General features: G+C 33.2%; 3 protein-coding genes across 3 annotated transcripts; 1 reads left to right on the top strand and 2 right to left on the bottom strand.

Moving 5' to 3' along the window:
- Positions 1-4,275: 4,275 nt before the first annotated feature.
- LOC111684012 (neuralized-like protein 4) lies at positions 4,276-13,870 on the bottom strand. Its single transcript, XM_023446131.2, has 11 exons — positions 13,381-13,870; positions 12,953-13,309; positions 11,830-12,893; positions 11,587-11,763; positions 10,324-11,411; positions 9,969-10,240; positions 7,195-7,509; positions 6,876-7,128; positions 6,506-6,815; positions 6,309-6,416; positions 4,276-6,196 (listed from the first exon to the last, which is right to left on the bottom strand). Exons 1-11 carry the CDS (start codon positions 13,615-13,617, stop codon positions 4,705-4,707), a joined length of 5,673 nt encoding a protein of 1,890 aa, XP_023301899.2. The 5' UTR covers positions 13,618-13,870; the 3' UTR covers positions 4,276-4,704.
- Positions 13,871-15,495: 1,625 nt separating this feature from the next.
- Positions 15,496-17,993, top strand: LOC111684014. Its single transcript, XM_023446133.2, has 2 exons — positions 15,496-15,550; positions 15,610-17,993. Exons 1-2 carry the CDS (start codon positions 15,538-15,540, stop codon positions 17,172-17,174), a joined length of 1,578 nt encoding a protein of 525 aa, XP_023301901.2. The 5' UTR covers positions 15,496-15,537; the 3' UTR covers positions 17,175-17,993.
- Positions 17,607-19,449, bottom strand: LOC111684017 (60S ribosomal protein L10a-2). Its single transcript, XM_023446135.2, has 3 exons — positions 19,329-19,449; positions 18,793-18,948; positions 17,607-18,188 (listed from the first exon to the last, which is right to left on the bottom strand). Exons 1-3 carry the CDS (start codon positions 19,331-19,333, stop codon positions 17,696-17,698), a joined length of 654 nt encoding a protein of 217 aa, XP_023301903.1. The 5' UTR covers positions 19,334-19,449; the 3' UTR covers positions 17,607-17,695.
- Between the last annotated feature and the right edge of the window lie 593 nt (positions 19,450-20,042).

Below are 20,042 nucleotides of genomic sequence, written 5' to 3' on the forward strand. Positions count from 1 at the left end.
AATTTTTGTAAACACAACATCATACATATTTACTTCAGTATATAGTACATATGTAAGTTTTAGTCACTTCTGGATGATAGTTGGAAGATAGTGCATAAACCAGTTCTATATGATAGTGTTTTGTTTTACAAATACAAAATACTCTGAGTAATAGTTTTATTCTTCTAGATGTATAATTTTAAATCTCTTCTGGGCGATAGTTGGAAGATATTTCATATTTTACGTAAAAGATTCATATGCAAGTATATGCTTAGTTAGTTTGAAATGACGATGTACATATATACATCAAATTTTAAGAAATGCACCTAAGTCTCAATCGGGCCTATTGTGCGCTCCTTTCCAGTGCCTCAGGTGTGAAATGAATCCAGTGTATGGGACTAGAACAATAACCACTTACATACGGGAGGGTTATCACTTATAGGTGAATGTAAGAAATATTTTGTTTTACGAAGTACAAAATACACTATGTAATAGTTTTATTCTAGTAAATGTATAATTTTAAGGCTTTTGTGGATGATAGTTGGGAAGATTGTACATATTTTACAAAATCGTAAAAAAGTATATGTTTAATCCACTTCTAGATGAGGATAATAAGACTTTTTTTACATTGAGATATAATTTTGATTTTCCAGAGCTATACGATTAAATCACGCCAAATTGATAGTTGGAAGATTGAACATATTTGGCGAAATTTGCAAAAAAATCATCAGCAAATATATGTTAAATCCGTTTCTAGGTGAGTATGAGAAGTATCCTACACTGAGATATAGTTTTTAATCTTCCAAATGTACACGTCTAAGTTACTTCTGAATGTTTTTCCGAAGATTGTACATATTTTACGAAAATTTGAAAGTTTTGAGTTATCTGCAAATATATGTTTAATACACTTTTAGACGAAGATCAGAAGTATCCTACACTGAGACATAGTTTTGATCTTCCAAATGTCATTTACGTCTTAGTCACTTCTAGGTGAGAAATAGTTTTAATATTTCAGATGTTTACCTTTTGAGTCACTTCTGGATGATAGTTAGAAGATCAGAAAAGAATCTTCAGATGATGACATCATTCGCTGGGCAATTAGGAGCTTTGACACTTAAAAATCGCCTGGCCCGGATGGCAGGGATCTATTGGGGGGATCTATTGACATCGATTGACAAATATCTCCTCTCAAACTCTCAGCATGCCTACATGAAAGGAAAATATGTTGAGACATATTGAAAAGTACATGAGTACTTTTGCCTTTCTTTTAATAATGTCAGTTCCTCATGGACTCCTTATCAGACTTGATTTACTAGGTTTTAAAACGGTTATATACAGGCCTGCCAGATTTGCCGATTTATCGGCACTTTGCCGATTTCATACCTCAAAAATAGCAAAGTGCCGATTTCGCGATTTTTGCTGTTAAAATGCCGATATTTTTTTTTAATTTTAAAAACAAGGTTACTTTATATTTTTTATTAATTTGGCCACTTTAAATACTTTAATAAAATTATTTGAATTATATGTGAAAATGGTGGTTATATAATCATTTAGAATTTACTTTTTTTGGGTTTGTACTGATGTTTGTGTCATACAAAAATATTCGTCCTAAATCCACCTTAAAGTATACCAATCGGCTGGCTGTCATTGTAAACCTTGTGCGCAAGGTACAGGTCACAATTTTTAAGAACATTGGATGAAATTTGTCACACACGCCCAAGGACAAAGCCTATTGAAAATATTTAAAATTGGTCTATTATTTCACCTAGCTAACATACAACACTACCCCGGAAAGAGCTTTTGAGTTCATAATTATGTTAAATATTGTAGTATCTCTACAAAAATCGGCAAAACTTAGTTCTATATACGTCTTAATAATACTACCGATTCTCGTAATTATCGGACTTTATTTGACTCTAATGTAAACGAAAAGCCATGTACTAAAATTTGTAAGGATATGACCATAATTACCATTGCCTCCATATAAACCCTCTTTTAGAAAATCACTTTTCAAACAAATTGTTCAAATATTTCCGAATTAAGGTAAACAATTTAAATGCATTATTATTTAAAATAATCCACATTTTTAACATACTCAATAGTGTAGGGTATCATATGGGCGGCCAAGCGCGACTTTCCTCTTGTTTTAATTACCGATAATTTTCCGATTTTTAAAATTAAAATACCGATAAATGCCGATTTTTATTGACAAATTTGCCGATTTTCCTTCAAAATTACCTGGCACCCCTGGTTACATACTCTGACGATGTTGCAGTAGCGGTAACTGAAGTTAATAAGCTCATGGAGCTTAATATACTTAGGTGTTATCCTTGCCAAGCAACTGGCAATGAATACTGCAGCCAGATTAAGTATGACAAATAGAGGGAACTTTGTTTGCAGAGGTCATGAAAAGATTGTATATCTGCTCCCAAATCTATACCATGTCATTGACTACTGAATTTCCGTGCCTTGCATAACGAGAAATTTTCTGTATAGTATAATCTCTGATTATTATGATGAAACGATATACAGATAGTTGAAAAACAACAAAGAGGGTCGGTAACGCAAATCTCTTTTCGACGATTGCACTATCCTATAAGCTGAAATTTGAGCGATAAAAATGGCATTCAATTAGCTAAGGTACTATCGGTTATCCAACAGGGATATCAGAATTTATACTGACAGCCAAGCCGCTATTAAATCCTTATTTACTCTTCATCAAAACTTGTACAAACTTGACTTGCCGGGCGTCTCTCAATGAGATGGCGAGACATTCAAAAATTACCTAGTCTCTGTCACGGAAAGATTACTGCTGATATCCTAGCGAAAGCTGGTACATGTTTGGCCGTACTGGATATAGAATTCTGTGGCGTACCCTAGCGGCTTCTAAAAATCAAATACACGACTTTTGTCTGAAATCAGCTATAGACCTTTGTACTCAGGAGAATACTTGCTCGATTGCTAGGTTGCTATTTCCTAATATGGATCCTTGTAGAAAATTCTATATATTGGCGCTTAGCAGATTTCATCTGTGTGCTATGTTATCAGCTCTTACTAATTACTCCATGTTTGGATACGATGCAAGACGCATTGGTCTTCCATACAATAACTTCTGTAGGATCTGTCAAAACGAAGAGAAGGAGGAGTCTATTACTCATTTTCTGTGTAATTGCCCGGCCCTGGAAACTATTCGACACCAGACTATAGGGTCGCCATACTTTTCTGATTTGTCAACTGTTCAACCTGAACGTATTCTGACATTCCTAAAATTATCGAAGTGTGATTAATCATACACTATTGTCTCGATTTCTCTATAGACTTGGTTACTTCTCTATTATTTCTCCTTCTGTATATCAACTTTACTGTATCTATTGCTATTTTTCCTTATAAACATTTTTTCTTTTCTTCCTTCTCTCGATTCTCTACAGACATTACAAAGGTACCGAATAGGACGCAAGTAAAGCTTTACTTATGGTAGTAAACAGTCTGATGAACCTAAAACCTATGTAAGGCTTAAAAGCCTAGAGTTATAGGTTAGATTTTCTAGATGTATACGTTTAATTAACGTCTAGGAAATCGCTAAATACCTATTAATCTGAAAGTATTCGTTTAGTTATTTAGAGAAAGTTCGAAAAACCAAATGCGTTACTGACAAATTTACATCTTCCTGTAGTGTACTTATAAGTCTCTAATGTATGTCAGTTGGAAGATTGTATACATTTTTAAAGTGTAGAACAAGAAACAGTTCTTTTTGGTTGTAGATCAGAATACTTATACTTTGCTGAAATAATTCGCGAATAAATTTATCGCCTTATTCCGTAGAAGCTTTACTCCTATCTGATGAACGTAAAACCTATATAAAGATTAAAAGCCTCGAGTTATTTACATCTTCCTGTGGTGATCGTATAAGTCTCTACTGTATGACAGTTGGAAGATTGTACATATTTTTAAAGTTGAAAACGAGAAACATTTCTTTCTTGCTGTAGATCCCCGAAATGAGTTATTTACATCTTCCTGTAGTGATCGTATAAGTCTCTACTGTATGACAATTGAAAGATTGTACATGTTTTTAATGTGTAAAACGAGAAACATTTCTTTCTTTGTAGGGTATAATTATTATTAGGGTATAATTATTTATCTTAACAACTTTACCTTACATCTTTCTGTAGTGTACGTATAAGTCTCTACTGTATGACAATTGGAAGATTGTACACAACTGCTTTTCCTTTCTTGCTGTAGATCAGAATATTTATACTTTGCCGACATAATTCGTGAGTAAATATATAAAGCTTTATTATGTAGAAGATACCTTTTCGTCACTTTTGCGTTAAAAATTCATTATCTTAACAACTTCCTTGATTGAAACAATTGCAACTTTTTTCGAAATTATTTAAATTTGTCGAAATTTATTTCGTTTATTTTACAATTTTGATTAATATTTTTGTATTATGTATTCAAAATTTATGCAATTATTTCGCGCTTTAAATTAACTTAATATATTAGCTTGGAAAATTAAATGAAACTCTAGTTAATCAGTGCTTAATTTTTATGCCAAAGAAATACAAAACGTATGGAAAAAGAGAGTAGTAATAAATAGTTAATAGACGACAAAATAAGATTAAAGTATTTAAAGTATGTAGCATTTAAATTCATAACTATAATGTATATTTCATACATAAAAGTATAATAATAAATGAAAATATGAAAAAAAAAACTTTACAAAAACTAATATAATTCATTAGCACCCGCTACGGATGATGACAATTTATCCAGTTTGAGTATTAAGGCGGTAATAACACATGCCCCAGCTTCTTTTGTAAACCAAGTTTGATCCTTAATAACTGGAGCCGATGAAAGGGAAGTGGAGGGACCAGCATAACAATCAACAGCACTATTAGCATTATGACCACCAACCGCTCCTGCGGACGATGAACCGGCTAGATCAACATCTGAAGTAGAAGAACGTCTTTCGGCATCATGTAGTTTTGCGATATCATTTGCTGTGGCTTTAGAAGAAGCGCATATACTTTGTCTTCTCACATAAACCTCAAAAGCGGTATTGATTTTATAGGCTTGTCCATTGAAATGATACTTATGCTGTTGATTTATGGGTATAATAGCTGTGGAATTGGGTGTAAAATGCAATTCAAGTCTTGTGCCTGGTTCATCCTTTTGATTGCCAGAAGCATGATTATGTGTTTCACCATTTGTATCCATGGGTAAGGGTTGGCCATGATCTAAAATTGCCCGTATTTTATCCACCCTAGTCATATAGAATAAAGGCAACCAATCACCGTGTACATCAGAATCTAAAGCATGCTGTGTGGAAGAATTCGAGTTGACTGTCTGTTGGTTTAATTTAAAATAAACCCAACCATGCAACTTCTCCGAGGCCTGGGCATTGCAATGGGTACAAAAACATATAGGTTCGATAGACGATTGAAAGAATGTATCGGGCAGTACAAGAGAGCTACGAAATTGTTGTACCAATTTTAAATATTCACAATCTTTACGTTCTATAGAGGCTATCGATTGCATACTATCGAATTGAGTGGACGAAGAAGAAGAATTATTTTCCAAATTGAAATGTTGTTGCTGCTGTTGCAATCTCTGCTGTTCCTGACGTCTTTGCAAGTGCAATTGTCGCAGGAACAGCAAACGATCATTATAAACTTCTACATTTGTCTCCTGTTCTTCACTTCCCTCCAAAGGATTTTCTCTATACTCATTATCCTCGTTCAATGCATTAGTAGCATTAACAGTTGATGCATTATTTGCATTTGAATTTCCTTCCATATTATTCTCATTATTACCATCTTGTTCTAAACTATTGGTATTTTCATAATTTGTATCTTCATTACTGCGCTGCTGTTGCTGCAATGCTAAATTGGCTTCTTCATTTAGTTCATGTAAATTTCCTTTAGTTTCACTGCAATTAACATCTTCTCTGGGTGAAGAACCGCCCACAGCTCCCAATTCTTCGGTATTTTCAATTTCTTTATTCGTGTCATAGTTCTGTTGATTTGTGGGCAATGTCGATGTTGTGGCTGTGGCCGACGAAGTTGACGGACCATCTACCACTATCAAATAATTGTCTGTGGGTGGTGTATAGGCATACGCAATCAAAGCATTGTGGAATAAAAATCTTTGTGTACTTTGGCTGCGCTGTATATTAAGATTGGTGGTATGTTGGAGTTGTAACGATTCGCGAAGACAACTAGAATAGCAAGATGATAGAAAAATTGATCTTAATTTCTATTCGGAATTCTGAATTTTATAATCACAATCATTCTCTTTTCAATAGCATTTATTCAAAGTAAATAACTTACCATGACGAAGAAGAACTAGGCTCTACACGTCCCTGTTCTACAGAACGATTCTTAATGGACATATTTAATAATAAATTCTCTGAAACGCTTTCCATAACCGAACGACTCCTATATGTATATGGAAATATATAAAAAAGTACAACAAAATTTTGTTTTTGCTTCTTAAATCACAAATACATGGAAATCATAATAATTACATAGCAGCAGCAGAAGAAGAAGAAGATGGACCACCATTCATTTGAATACTAGAAGATTGTTGTTCAGTTTCTTTTTCATGAACTTCTAAATCGGCCTTCTCACATTGCGGCACATTAGAATCTTGATCATTTAATGAATCATGTTCCAAAGCGGAAGATTCTTCTATAATGGGTGTACCATTGCGGGCAGCATCACTGCCGGTTATAATGGTAATACGTTCACATTTGCCGTAAAGATCGAATACGGGATAAACATGATTTGAAAGACCAGCTGTCAAATCTTCCAAATTAATCGAACCAACCATAATGACTGAAAGGAATTCACGTAATTGAAATTTAATTAATCACAAATATTATTTGTTAAACTTACTTAACATGCCAGCATGTGTTAAAGTCATGGTTATAACAGTGCCCGGTTGTATATGTTCCAAGGCCTCACCATATTTAGAGGCTATTTTTTGGCCATTTATATTAATATAATCATGAGTGGCTACCCAACAAGGACGTTTACATTGTATAATGGACGGTGGTAGTGCTGAGGAATTTGTTAGATTGGGACATTGTCCCACTACACCCAAACCAATAGTACCCTTCCATTTGCTGTTGATCGCATCAATTTTTATCTTTTTATAAAAAATAAAAAAAAATTATCTTAAATTCCTTAATGTAAAAAAAGTATTTTAACTTACACTTATACTCTCTCCTTTACATAAAGGTTTTGTAACATAAACCAAAGCATTATTGTACGATTGTGTACGCATGGCAGATCTATGATCTTCCAATAAACGTATATTTTTACCATAATATTCGGAAAACTCATAGACTAACGCTTCCGAATCTATAGATTCTAACATGGAATCTTGTTTATTTAATGGATCTACACCGAACTCTAAAGAATCTTGTAAACGTAAACTAAATGGCCTTAAAGGTGAAGTGGGTCCTTGTGATGATATGACTTGTACAGCCATGGTTGAACCTTGCAGCTCTACAACAACATAAACATCCTGTAAGTAATAAAGAACGTAAGTAGTTAGTTGGATGGATAGATATATAGATAGATAGATAGATAGATAGATAGATAGATAGATAGATAGATAGATAGATAGATAGATAGATAGATAGATAGATAGATAGATAGATAGATAGATAGATAGATAGATAGATAGATAGATAGATAGATAGATAGATAGATAGATAGATAGATAGATAGATAGATAGATAGATAGATAGATAGATAGATAGAGATAGATATAGATAGATAGATAGATAGATAGATAGATAGATAGATAGATAGATAGATAGATAGATAGATAGATAGATAGATAGATAGATAGATAGATAGATAGATAGATAGATAGATAGATAGATAGATAGATAGATAGATAGATAGATAGATAGATAGATAGATAGATAGATAGATAGATAGATAGATAGATAGATAGATAGATAGATAGATAGATAGATAGAGATAGATAGATAGATAGATAGATAGATAGATAGATAGATAGAGATAGATAGATAGATAGATAGATAGATAGATAGATAGATAGATAGATAGATAGATAGATAGATAGATAGATAGATAGATAGATAGATAGATAGATAGATAGATAGATAGATAGATAGATAGATAGATAGATAGATAGATAGATAGATAGATAGATAGATAGATAGATAGATAGATAGATAGATAGATAGATAGATAGATAGATAGATAGATAGATAGATAGATAGATAGATAGATAGATAGATAGATAGATAGATAGATAGATAGATAGATAGATAGATAGATAGATAGATAGATAGATAGATAGATAGATAGATAGATAGATAGATAGATAGATAGATAGATAGATAGATAGATAGATAGATAGATAGATAGATAGATAGATAGATAGATAGATAGATAGATAGATAGATAGATAGATAGATAGATAGATAGATAGATAGATAGATAGATAGATAGATAGATAGATAGATAGATAGATAGATAGATAGATAGATAGAGAAGATAGATAGATAGATAGATAGATAGATAGATAGATAGATAGATAGATAGATAGATAGATAGATAGATAGATAGATAGATAGATAGATATAGATAGATAGATAGATAGATAGATAGATAGATAGATAGATAGATAGATAGATAGATAGATAGATAGATAGATAGATAGATAGATAGTTAGTTAGTTAGTTAGTTAGTTAGTTAGTTAGTTAGTTAGTTAGTTAGTTAGTTAGTTAGTTAGTTAGTTAGTTAGTTAGTTAGTTAGTTAGTTAGTTAGTTAGTTAGTTAGTTAGTTAGTTTAGTTAGTTAGTTAGTTAGTTAGTTAGTTAGTTAGTAGTTAGTTAGTTAGTTAGTTAGTTAGTTAGTTAGTTAGTTAGTTAGTTAGTTAGTTAGTTAGTTAGTTAGTTAGTTAGTTAGTTAGTTAGTTAGTTAGTTAGTTAGTTAGTTAGTTAGTTAGTTAGTTAGTTAGTTAGTTAGTTAGTTAGTTAGTTAGTTAGTTAGTTAGTTAGTTGTTAGTTAGTTAGTTAGTTAGTTAGTTAGTTAGTTAGTTAGTTAGTTAGTTAGTTAGTTAGTTAGTTAGTTAGTTAGTTAGTTAGTTAGTTAGTTAGTTAGTTAGTTAGTTAGTTAGTTAGTTAGTTAGTTAGTTAGTTAGTTAGTTAGTTAGTTAGTTAGTTAGTTAGTTAGTTAGTTAGTTAGTTAGTTAGTTAGTTAGTTAGTTAGTTAGTTAGTTAGTTAGTTAGTTAGTTAGTTAGTTAGTTAGTTAGTTAGTTAGTTAGTTAGTTAGTTTGTTTGTTAGTTTGTTTGTTTGTTTGTTTGTTTGTTTGTTTGTTTGTTTGTTTGTTTGTTTGTTTGTTAGTTAGTTAGTTAGTTAGTTAGTTAGTTAGTTAGTTAGTTAGTTAGTTAGTTAGTTAGTTAGTTAGTTAGTTAGTTAGTTAGTTAGTTAGTTAGTTAGTTAGTTAGTTAGTTAGTTAGTTAGTTAGTTAGTTAGTTAGTTAGTTAGTTAGTTAGTTAGTTAGTTAGTTAGTTAGTTAGTTAGTTAGTTAGTCAGTTAGTTAGTTTGTTAGTTAGTTAGTTAGTTAGTTAGTTAGTTAGTTAGTTAGTTAGTTAGTTAGTTAGTTAGTTTGTTGTAGTTAGTTTGTTAGTTAGTTTGTTAGTTAGTTAGTTAGTTAGTTAATTAGTTAATTAGTTAATTAGTTAATTAGTTAATTAGTTAATTAGTTAATTAGTTAATTAATTAGTTAATTAGTTAATTAGTTAATTAGTTAATTAGTTAATTAGTTAATTAGTTAATTAGTTAATTAGTTAATTAGTTAATTAGTTAATTAGTTAATTAGTTAATTAGTTAATTAGTTAATTAGTTAATTAGTTAATTAGTTAATTAGTTAGTTAGTTAATTAGTTAATTAGTTAGTTAGTTAGTTAGTTAGTTAGTTAGTTAGATAGATATATTACTTACATTTGGTACATTCTGAAATTGTATATTCATGTCCTCAGAATTCAATAAAATTCTTAACGTTCTCGTTGGTGTCAATTCCAAAGCAATGCGATCGCCTACACGCAACCACTCTAGGGAAGTCATGGATCTTTGCAAAAGTGTTGAATTATAGCGCACTTCATTGCCCGAAACATACCAAACATTAGCTGGTATGCGTTTAATGCTTAATGGGATATTTTTACGAACATTGTCATCGGATAGATTTAGATCGGTTATACCAATGTTAAGACAACCTATATATAAATATGTATTTTAAAGCATAAAATTTTCAATTTTACTGTTTCAAATATCCTTTTTTTATAAATCACCAACTCACCGGCAAACAAAGGATTGTGTGACACCAACTTTATTTCAAATGGTGAGCCCACACTCAAAGGGTGCTCGGAAAATACCACACATCTCGACAATGCTGCTGAGGCTCCAGTTAAACGTGAAGCCATAGTCCAATTTTGTGTTAACGTGACATTACCCGATATACAAGTCCAACGATGTTTGGTTTCTAATGTAGCCGGTTGTATAACAGAGGTGGCCTGGCAGCTTTGAGAATTCTCGCTGGTAGCATACGGGGCACGCATATCAGCAACAGGTGTCTGGGTAAGAGAAACCTGGGCACACTGACCATACAAATCAATAACAGCCCAAACATTTGGTGAACGACATTCACAGGCCGGTCCCTGATCGACACCATCAATAAAGAAATGTATAGAGTCGCCATTACGCATAACACCCACCCTAGCACCGGCACCTAAAGTATCTAGGTCCACTAAAACATTTGAGCGTAATTTCTTACGATTGTGGAAAATCATTGGACCACATAAAATAATCGTATCACTAGCATCCATTTCGGTGGCATTGGCAGCAAGTTGTATATCTTCGGGTCGCGATCCAGTTACACCAATTTCAATATTACCCGACCAATGGCGTACCATAGTCTCCAATACCACCTCGAATAGTTCCCTCTGTCTTAAAGGTCGATTACTGAAAACAATGGCATCATTAAATTCAGCCAGAGAATTGGGACGTGAGGCCGTCAAACCACTATTCGAAATACTGGCGTTTTTACCGTGTATCGTATGAAATCTTAAAGGAGTTTCACTATATAAAGTGGTATTGGAGATAGTAGAGTTGCCTGTATCAGGACTATTACACTCGGAAGTATCGACAATGGAAGCCTGGGCCGCCTGGCCATATAAATCTATGACGCCATATACACGTTCAGGGACTTTAGTGGCCGCGGGTCCTTGATCGACACCATTAACAAAGAAATGTAAAGTACCATCGTCTTTTCGCACTACGCCTACGCGATCACCCACCTGCAAGCGATCTAAATTTTCTCCATATTTTTCAATAACCGTTATGCCATTGTGCATAACACCGTTACCGGTCATCATCCAAGTACCATCTCTGTAAGAATATGGGAAATAGTTTAGAAATGATGGAAAAGCATTTGAGAATAAACTTAAGGAAGTTTTCTATCTGAAGAGCTTGTTATCAGTTAAATAACTACAAGAGCTTATAGGAGAGAGAAGCTCAACTGGACAAAAATCTTATCAGAGGTAACTTTTTAACTTATTCTCACCTAACATTAGTCATGGTAAATGGAAATTCCAATTCCTCAGCATTGTGTGTAGTAACCCCCATTTCCACTGAACCCGCCCATTTGGTTACCACCCTTTCCAAACGCACTTGAAACAATTCATTGGGCCTTAAAGGCCTACGAGTCAAAACAACGCCATTATTGAAGTCATCGGAAGCACTAAAAAGATTAACAAAGAAATATAAATAGAAAGTTTAATATCTTTATCATTATATATAACAATACTTAGGTCTCAACGCCGTCCTACCCGAGTGCGTTACACAAGCATGCGAACCACACAAGGGATGAAAAGTTAAACGATCAGTATTGCGCTGATTACCAGCTGGAGCAGTGACTGCTGAATCGGCCATGGCAGCCACTTCACTTTCTGGACTAAGTAGACTTAGAACTGGAGTAGGGGCAGCAGAATTACCCAAACCACTGCCATTTGCCAAAACATTTCCTAAACCTCCTATGGCGGTAGAAGCATTGGAAGATATCAAATTATTACGCCTGGTCACCAAATTCTGCTGTTCTCTTTCGTCACGATCTACTATGGTCACCTTAATGGTCATGCCATAGAGGTCAATAACACCCCACAGAGTAGATGCTACTCTCGTCGCCGCCACACCCTGATCCTGGCCATTGATGTAGTAATGTAAATTACCATTCGATTTACGCATCATACCAACACGATCACCCTCACGCAATTCATCCAAATTGAATTCTCCATATTGGCGTCGGGTACCCTTGCCATTGGTTAAAATACCACAACCAGACATCATAATAGTTCCCGAACGCATATTTGTCATTGTGGCCGGAAAATGTAAGACATTAGGATTGTGCGTTGTTACACCCACCTCTATGGAGCCCGACCATTTGTCCACTAACTTATCTATGCGTATCTCAAAGAGTTCATTATCCTTTAGCGGTCGATGAGTCATAACAACACCATTGTTAAACTCATCCAAAGGTCTACGTCTTTCAGCCGAACGACAGCTGGGTGAAAGTTTTACCAACGAACCACAACGTGTATGAAATCTTAAACGATCGTTCATGTCATAATAATCACCCACTGAGGAGGAGATAGAAGAAGTTGTTGTGCCTGCATTGGTTAAAGGTAAACTGCAAAATCCTGAAGTGGGCAGAGAGGATAGTACAGCAGCTGCTGCTACAGAACCCATAGATTCGGAATGAGTATTGGTGGGATAGGGATTAAAAGAGCTGGTTACAGTGACATCCACACACATGGGTACATCAATGTTCTGCACCACCTGTTGAGAATGTTGTGAAGATGTATCGGAAAATTCCTAGAAATGGACAAAAAATACAGATATTTGAAAAATATTTTAATGATAAACAAACTTACTCCACCACCACTACCCTCCACCGGGCATATCGAAACTTGTATACAGCGGCCATAAAGATCCACTAAAGCCCACAATGGACTGGGCATATTACGCGCTGCTATACCTTGTGATTCACCATTAACATAGAAAATCAACTCATTATTGGAAGTACGCATAACACCCACACGATCATTTTCATTCAAGGTCTCCAAATCGGTACCATAGAACTCTGTCAGACACAAACCATCTTTACGCACATCAATGCCAGACATAACCCAAGTGCCATTACGCATAACCGTAGCACATGAGGGCAATTCTAATTTTTCCGGCGACTCCGAGGTAACACCAATTTCTATACTGCCGCCCCAACAATGATTCTGTCACAAAGAAAATAAAAGAAAAATCAATGAACCCAAATGCGAAAGAAAACAACAAACAAAGCACATACCTTTTTCTCTATAACCACTTCAAACAAAACATCATTTATCAATGGCTCTGCACTAAATACCAATGCATGACTAAAATCTCTAGCGGAACGTGTGGCCGTGCGATTGCCATTGGACAAGGTAATGCGTCGGCCACAACGTTGATGGAATGTTTGTAATAATTGTAAATTATTATTGGTAGCATTTATGCCTCCACCACCACATGAACCTCCAATATTAGTTGTACCACCAGTAGCCATGGATTCTTTTAAAGTTGAATAATGAACTTTATTATTTGTCTTATTATCACTTTATAACAATTTTCTTTTATTTTCTGTACTCAATTCCACAAAGTTTCTTTGAATTTTTCAATTATTTTTCTTTTAAAACCCCTAATTAATAGATCGCGTGTCCACTAGAAAATTTTCTTTATTTAAAAAGTGAAAATTTCTCAAGCAAAATTTTTTCTCATTTGACGTTTTCGTCCTGTTTTTTTCTTTATTTTTTTGTTTTATTTTGCGTCTGCGTATATTTTCTATTTTTGCAATTTGCTTTTCATGAGCTAAACGTAAACAAAATTTTGTTATTGTAAACATATAAGTTGTGTTGTTTAGAATAATAAAGTAAAGAAGAATATCAAAAACATCTGTTTCAAAAGCAGTGATCGGCATCAAATTAATTTCTTAACTGTAACGGCACAAAGAATACATTGTGGTGACGGCTAGCCAGAAATAAAAAGTAACTGTGTTTTTATTAATATGTAGAAAAAAATGTATAAGTAACCAAATATTTAAAATATTAATCAGGCTTTAACAGCAAATTTCTTTAAATCCATTAACGGTAAACAGTTTTCAACTCTACTGGATAAATTAACAGATTATAATAAATAAAAGGAATAAAAATAATTTCTAAACACTATTTTAATACAATATCACAAAGCGGGAGACAAAATATCATTAAATCGGCGAGTGCATGTTCAGAATCAATTGATCTGAACACTCACTCTTCTCTATTAATGATAAAATTTACTGAAATCAAAGTAAGTACAGGTCCACACTAGGAAACTTTTTTTCGGAAATTTTTGATTTTGCGTGAGAGAGAAAGATAAGAAAATATCGGAGTTTCTCGTACTAGGAAACTTGTTTGTTATTCTTCTTAACAGGGTTCTATAAATCGACTTTCGAATGATTGAACAATCGACTTTTTGTCGAAAAAAGTCGAAGTCGACTATTTTGTTCCAAAAAAGTCGATAACTCGACTGTCGTTTGTTAAAAATTTCGAAAAGTCGACTTTGTTAATAAAAGTCGAAAAGTCGAGAAGTCTGAAAGTCAAAAAGTCAATAAAGGTCGATAAGTCGAAAAAAGCCAATAAACGTCGATAAGTCGGAAAAATCGAAAAGTTGAAAAAAGTCGGAAATAGTCGAAAACTCGAAAATTGTAGAAACAAGTCAAAAATAGTCGAAAAATTTAAAAAAGTGGAAAAAATTCAAAAACCCTAAAATAGTCGGAAAAACTCGAAAAAAGTAAAAAAATTGTCGGAAAAAAGTCGAAAGTAGTCAAAAAATCTAAAAGTCGGAAAAAGTCAAAAAAGTCGACTATTTATAGTCAAAAAGTCGACTTTTAACTACGTGAAAAAGTCGAAAAGTCGACTTTTAACTAAATGAAAAAGTCGACTTTTCATTTCAACTATAGAACCCTACTTCTTAATCGTACAAAAACAAATCAATGCAATTAACACGTAGTTTCTGAAACAAAAGTTTCTTTGTGTAGACATTCTTTGTGTAGACATTAACTAAATGAAAAAGTCGAAAAGTCGACTTTTTATTTCAACTATAGAACCCTACTTCTTAATCGTACAAAACCAAATCAATGCAATTAACACGTAGTTTCTGAAACAAAAGTTCCTTTGTGTAGACATTAGGGAAGAGAGAATTAAGAAAAACTTTCTCAACAGAAGTTTCCAGGTCTTACGAATTACAATTTACAATTACAAATAACACCAAATCTTTGCAATTCCTCTATTAGATACGGTAATTTTGTATTAAAAAAAAACAATTGGCAGCATTGTGATAAATACAACTCTGTTATATTTGTTTACATTTAATTTTGTTTATTTATTTTCACTCTAACCTAAGAAAATATTTACATATTTTGGGAAAAAATCAACAAAAAAGTGTAAAAATGGATTTGGATGGTAATTTTTATAAATTTTAAACTCATATATGTATAAATTTAAATTATTTGAAATTACAGAGGAAATGATTGAAGAGCATTTAGACGAAGAATATCAAGACAGTGAAATTTCGGAAGAATTTATGCAGTTTGAGACACAAATTGAGGAATTAGAAAAGAAAAAACTCATTGCCAAATATGACCAGGAACTTTTAGATAAATTGGAAAAGGCTATAGCTTTACTAAGATTACATGTACAAAACTATCAACGCATAGTGATATTTAATAGGCGAAGAGCCAAACAACGTTTGAAACGAAGACAAAGTACGTTAAGAAATTTCTTTATACAATCCTTAATGGAGATGCAAATAAGATTTGCGGAAATGTTGCCGCTAACAATAGAACCACAAGTAATAGGAGAAAACAACAGCACAAATAATGAACAAAAGTTTGAGGATGCCACAACAATTGAATCTTCACTCAGTAAGGAAGCAGGTCATACTCAGCCAAACAATGCCATCTTAGCGACAGCAGTTTCAACCAAAAGTTGTTTAACCAGAAAAGAAGAAAAGGTTGAAAGTCATACTAACAGTAAACCAACTGAGGAGGTGAGCTTTATTAACGAAGAAGATGAATCTTCAGAAACTATGTGTTTTTACAAAGATGTTGTTTCCAAATTTACCAATGATCAGTGGCTAGATACATTCCATATGCCCAAAGATATATTCGATCTTATATGTGCTAGACTAAAAAGCTCTTTGCTGGATATTGAACTACCTTTGGAATCCTGGATTGCCATGTGTGTTTATATGCTAGCTACCGGCAGTACATTTAGTTCTGCTGCCATGCTTTTTAATGTGGAGATATTTTACGCAAGAAGATCTTTATTTAAGTTTATAAGCTGTCTGATAAAAGAATTTTCGGAAGAGACCTTAACTATGCCGAAAACTAAAAAAGAGTTTGATAGAATATCTAATGGTTTTCAAAAAGCTTCCAATATGACACCCTGCGTAGCGGGAGTCTTAATTCTATTCGAGGTGCCGCATGTCTGTGCTTGTGGACGCAATAGAAACTGTGGCGGTAAAAACCTTAGAGTACAAATTTGTTTAGATAATCGTTTATTGATTCGCAAAGTGGAAACGACCACTCAAAAACCTACCATGTTCCTGCGTTCACCCAATGAAATTAGTGTTAATTGGAAGAAATTCTCCGATACCTGTATAGTACCGTATTTTATAGTTGCTCCTCCCGGTTATCCTTTGCGTACTTGGCTTATGCAAAAATACGACAAACCCAAAGAAACATGGGAATATGAATTTAATAAATGTTTCCGTAGTTTAAACATTTATAAAGATGTTGCTATGAAGAGATTATTTGGACGTTGGCATATTTTAAACACCACCGAATGCATAATACCGGAATCGAAGACTTTTATAGTAAAAGCCTGCTGTATTTTGCATAATCTTCTAGAGGATCGCAGAGAATACTTTTCCATGGAGTGGAGTAAAGATTTTAATGCGGCTAGATATGAATATAAGCTTGGTACAGCGGTGACACAATTCTATAATGATTCCAAACCGGCAATAGAAAAACGTAATAGTATTGCTAAGTTAATAAATTTAACAAAAGTCCAGGAAGCGAATTAGTTAATAAAAAAAGTCTAAACAAAAAAACTGTATGCTTTAGGGTATTTTTTATTCTGATAGGTCCAGGCAGTAGTCTAGACATCTTTCTACTAGTCTGTGATCTACTCCTTTGATTTAGTCATAAATGTATTTCGACTATTTCTTGATTTTAGTACAAGCACGTGGTCTTCTAAGGTCAATCTGAAGATAGGATTCAAAGCGTTCCCACCACAATTGGATATTCGCTCCGGAACGACCTGAGTCATACTCGGCCAAAGATTGTCAACCCAGAGACAGCCGTATCAACCGAAAGTTTTTTCCCCCAGGAAAGAACTATCAGCCACAGTCGAGCTGTTACAACAACAAGATAGGATTCCTAAGAGTTATTATATAAATACATAACTCCTTAGAATTCCCATTAATAATTTCCGCCCAAAAAAATCAAAACAAAAGTTAATTTTAAATTAATTTTTATTTTACATTTTTATAAAACATATAAAAATGCAAAGCATAAAATTAAAACATTTTTGTCTAAAAACAAATCAGTACAAACGTTGGGGTGGGCCCATAGATGACTTGATGTGCAAAGAGCGAACGTTTTGCCAGTTCTTCTTCAACAAAGATACCAAGAAATTGATGGACAAATGAATGTTTTGAACTAATTCGTCTTGTTTCATTTCAACGTGACCGACGGCAACGGACAAGCACAATACTTTCTTCATTTGGAACTTGATGGTGGATTTGACTTCTTCGATCTTGCCCATCATGGATTCTTGGTGAGACAAAAGACCAGGGAACTTGCCAGCCTTGTTCAAACCGGGACCCAAGAGACGGGGAATTTGTTTGATCAAAGATTCAGAAGCCAAGAAAGCATCATAGGATTTGGCCAATTTCTTAACCAACTTCTTGTTCTTGTTCAATTTCTTCAAAGCTTCAGCATCCATGCATTCGACGCCGTTAGCCTTGGCTTCATCACAATGCTGTTGATCACCCAAGATGCAGACCTTCATTTTTGGGCGGGGAATGTGCTTCAATCTGTAAGTGTTTAAAAACAAAAACAAAGTAATTAGTTTGTGTCTATTTTCTTAATGATTTCAAATAGTTGCCAATTTCGTTTTGGAAATGTTTAAATCAGTCAAGTTTATCCACATGAAAACCAAAGGCTCTTAGGTTTTCAGGTAATACATGCAATAAAATATTAACATCATTTTAAACTTCCAAACAATACATTGGTTTATTAAATGCCCAGAAACAATATAATTGTTAACCTAAAAACAAATACCTCTACCTTAGAGGAATAACAATTCTTCTAAAGAATACAGGTTTGTTTCCCTAATACAAACAATTATATTATCTTCCCAGATATTAAGATTTAACAAACTTACACATAATCCCTCTTAGCGTATAAGGGAAGTAGCAAGTTTTTTTCTTTAAAATATCGAAAAGGGCGGCTGCTTCTCTTTGCGGTTTAGCACCGTAAAGAGATTAGGCCTTCTCAATTTGGTTTTAAGACCCTGAGTAAAGGTCCGTCAAATGCCAAAACACTTGACTGCCTGTAGAAAATCAAAACTCCCAGAGATGCCTTAAAGCAGCATCTTTGAAAGAATTTTCAATTCATACAGGTTGAAACTCAACATACTTGACAGTGCCGGAGAAACGCTTATCCTTTTGGGGATCGTAGTTCTTCAAACCGATTTGCAATTCAACGGTTTCCAAGAAGCCACGCTTCTTCTTGGAGGAGAATTCCAAGACGCTGTTAACGCTCTCGTACAAAGTATCACGGGAAACTTTTGAACTGTAATATAAGAGAAAATAAAAAAACGTGTTTTTATTAGTTTGTTTCTAAATTACAAATCATCAACAATTATTTACTTGAATACATTTGTAAAAATTATTGTTTTAATTAAAAACTCATATAAAATAGTTAATAATTTGTTATACAAAAATTTTCAAAATTAATTTAGCAATTATTTCCAAACTTAAAGTGGACATTGAAAATCCATAAAGCTGGTTTATAATTGCCAATAAAATAAAAAAAATACTATTTAAAACCATTAAATGATCAAGGCATTTGTTGGAAAATATTAATATTTTGTGAAATTATTAAAAGATGTTGAAAATATTTAATGATTAATTTATTTTTCAAAAAATTGTTAACATGAGAAAACCACTTACGCCATGACTGCTTTTGCCAAAAGTTAAAACAGAAAAGAAAGTCCAGAAATTTTTCTTACAGCAGCTAGCTGTCAAACAAATTGTCATTATCATCGAGACAAAGTTGTATTTTTGGCAGAGTTGTATTTGTTGAACAATTACAGAGTCGCTAAAAATGTTACATTAAATAGGAAATACGAAAGACAAAATGTTATATCTGTGGACAAAATAATTGCGAAAGTAAATTATTCACCAATTAGACAATATTATTGAACATTTTCCGAAAGATTGCGTCAACGTTTTAATTTTAGTTATGCTTAACTGATTTTTTTTTTAATTTATGGAATGTATATATTCTTATGTGTAAAATTCCATATGTTCATCAAGGCCCTGCAACACGGTCCAGACACTATTAGTTTTCAATATTATTTCTCTTCTTATTGAAATTTCTCTACTGATTTGCAATTCTCTAGCAAAAAAAGCTTAAATATCAACCAATATTAATATTAAATGTACACTGATATCAACGGTCTATACACGCCAAAGTAAAAAACATATCCATATTAGGGTTCTATAGTTGAAACAAAAAGTCGACTTTTCGACTTTTTGCATTTTATGAAAAGTCGATATTTCGACTTTTTGCATTTTATGAAATGTCGACTTTTCGACTTTTTGAATTTAGTTAAAAGTCGATTTTTCGACTTTTTTCATTTAATTAAAAGCTGATTTTTCGAC

The sequence above is a fragment of the Lucilia cuprina genome, chromosome 5, assembly GCF_022045245.1.
Source record: "Lucilia cuprina isolate Lc7/37 chromosome 5, ASM2204524v1, whole genome shotgun sequence".
NCBI lineage: Eukaryota > Metazoa > Arthropoda > Insecta > Diptera > Calliphoridae > Lucilia > Lucilia cuprina.

What these genes read in the sequence shown, in the direction of transcription:
- LOC111684012 (XM_023446131.2), bottom strand. Translation starts at nt 13,617, where the DNA reads ATGGCTACTGGTGGTACAACTAATATTGGAGGTTCATGTGGTGGTGGA. An exon ending in AGGACGGCGTTGAGACCTAA is followed by an intron (nt 11,764 to 11,829) that starts GTATTGTTATAT and finishes TAATCTTTTTAG; the next exon opens with TGCTTCCGATGACTTCAATA. An exon ending in GTAAAGGAGAGAGTATAAGT is followed by an intron (nt 7,129 to 7,194) that starts GTAAGTTAAAAT and finishes TTTTATAAAAAG; the next exon opens with ATAAAAATTGATGCGATCAA.
- LOC111684017 (XM_023446135.2), bottom strand. An exon ending in CGTTTCTCCGGCACTGTCAA is followed by an intron (nt 18,189 to 18,792) that starts GTATGTTGAGTT and finishes AAACACTTACAG; the next exon opens with ATTGAAGCACATTCCCCGCC.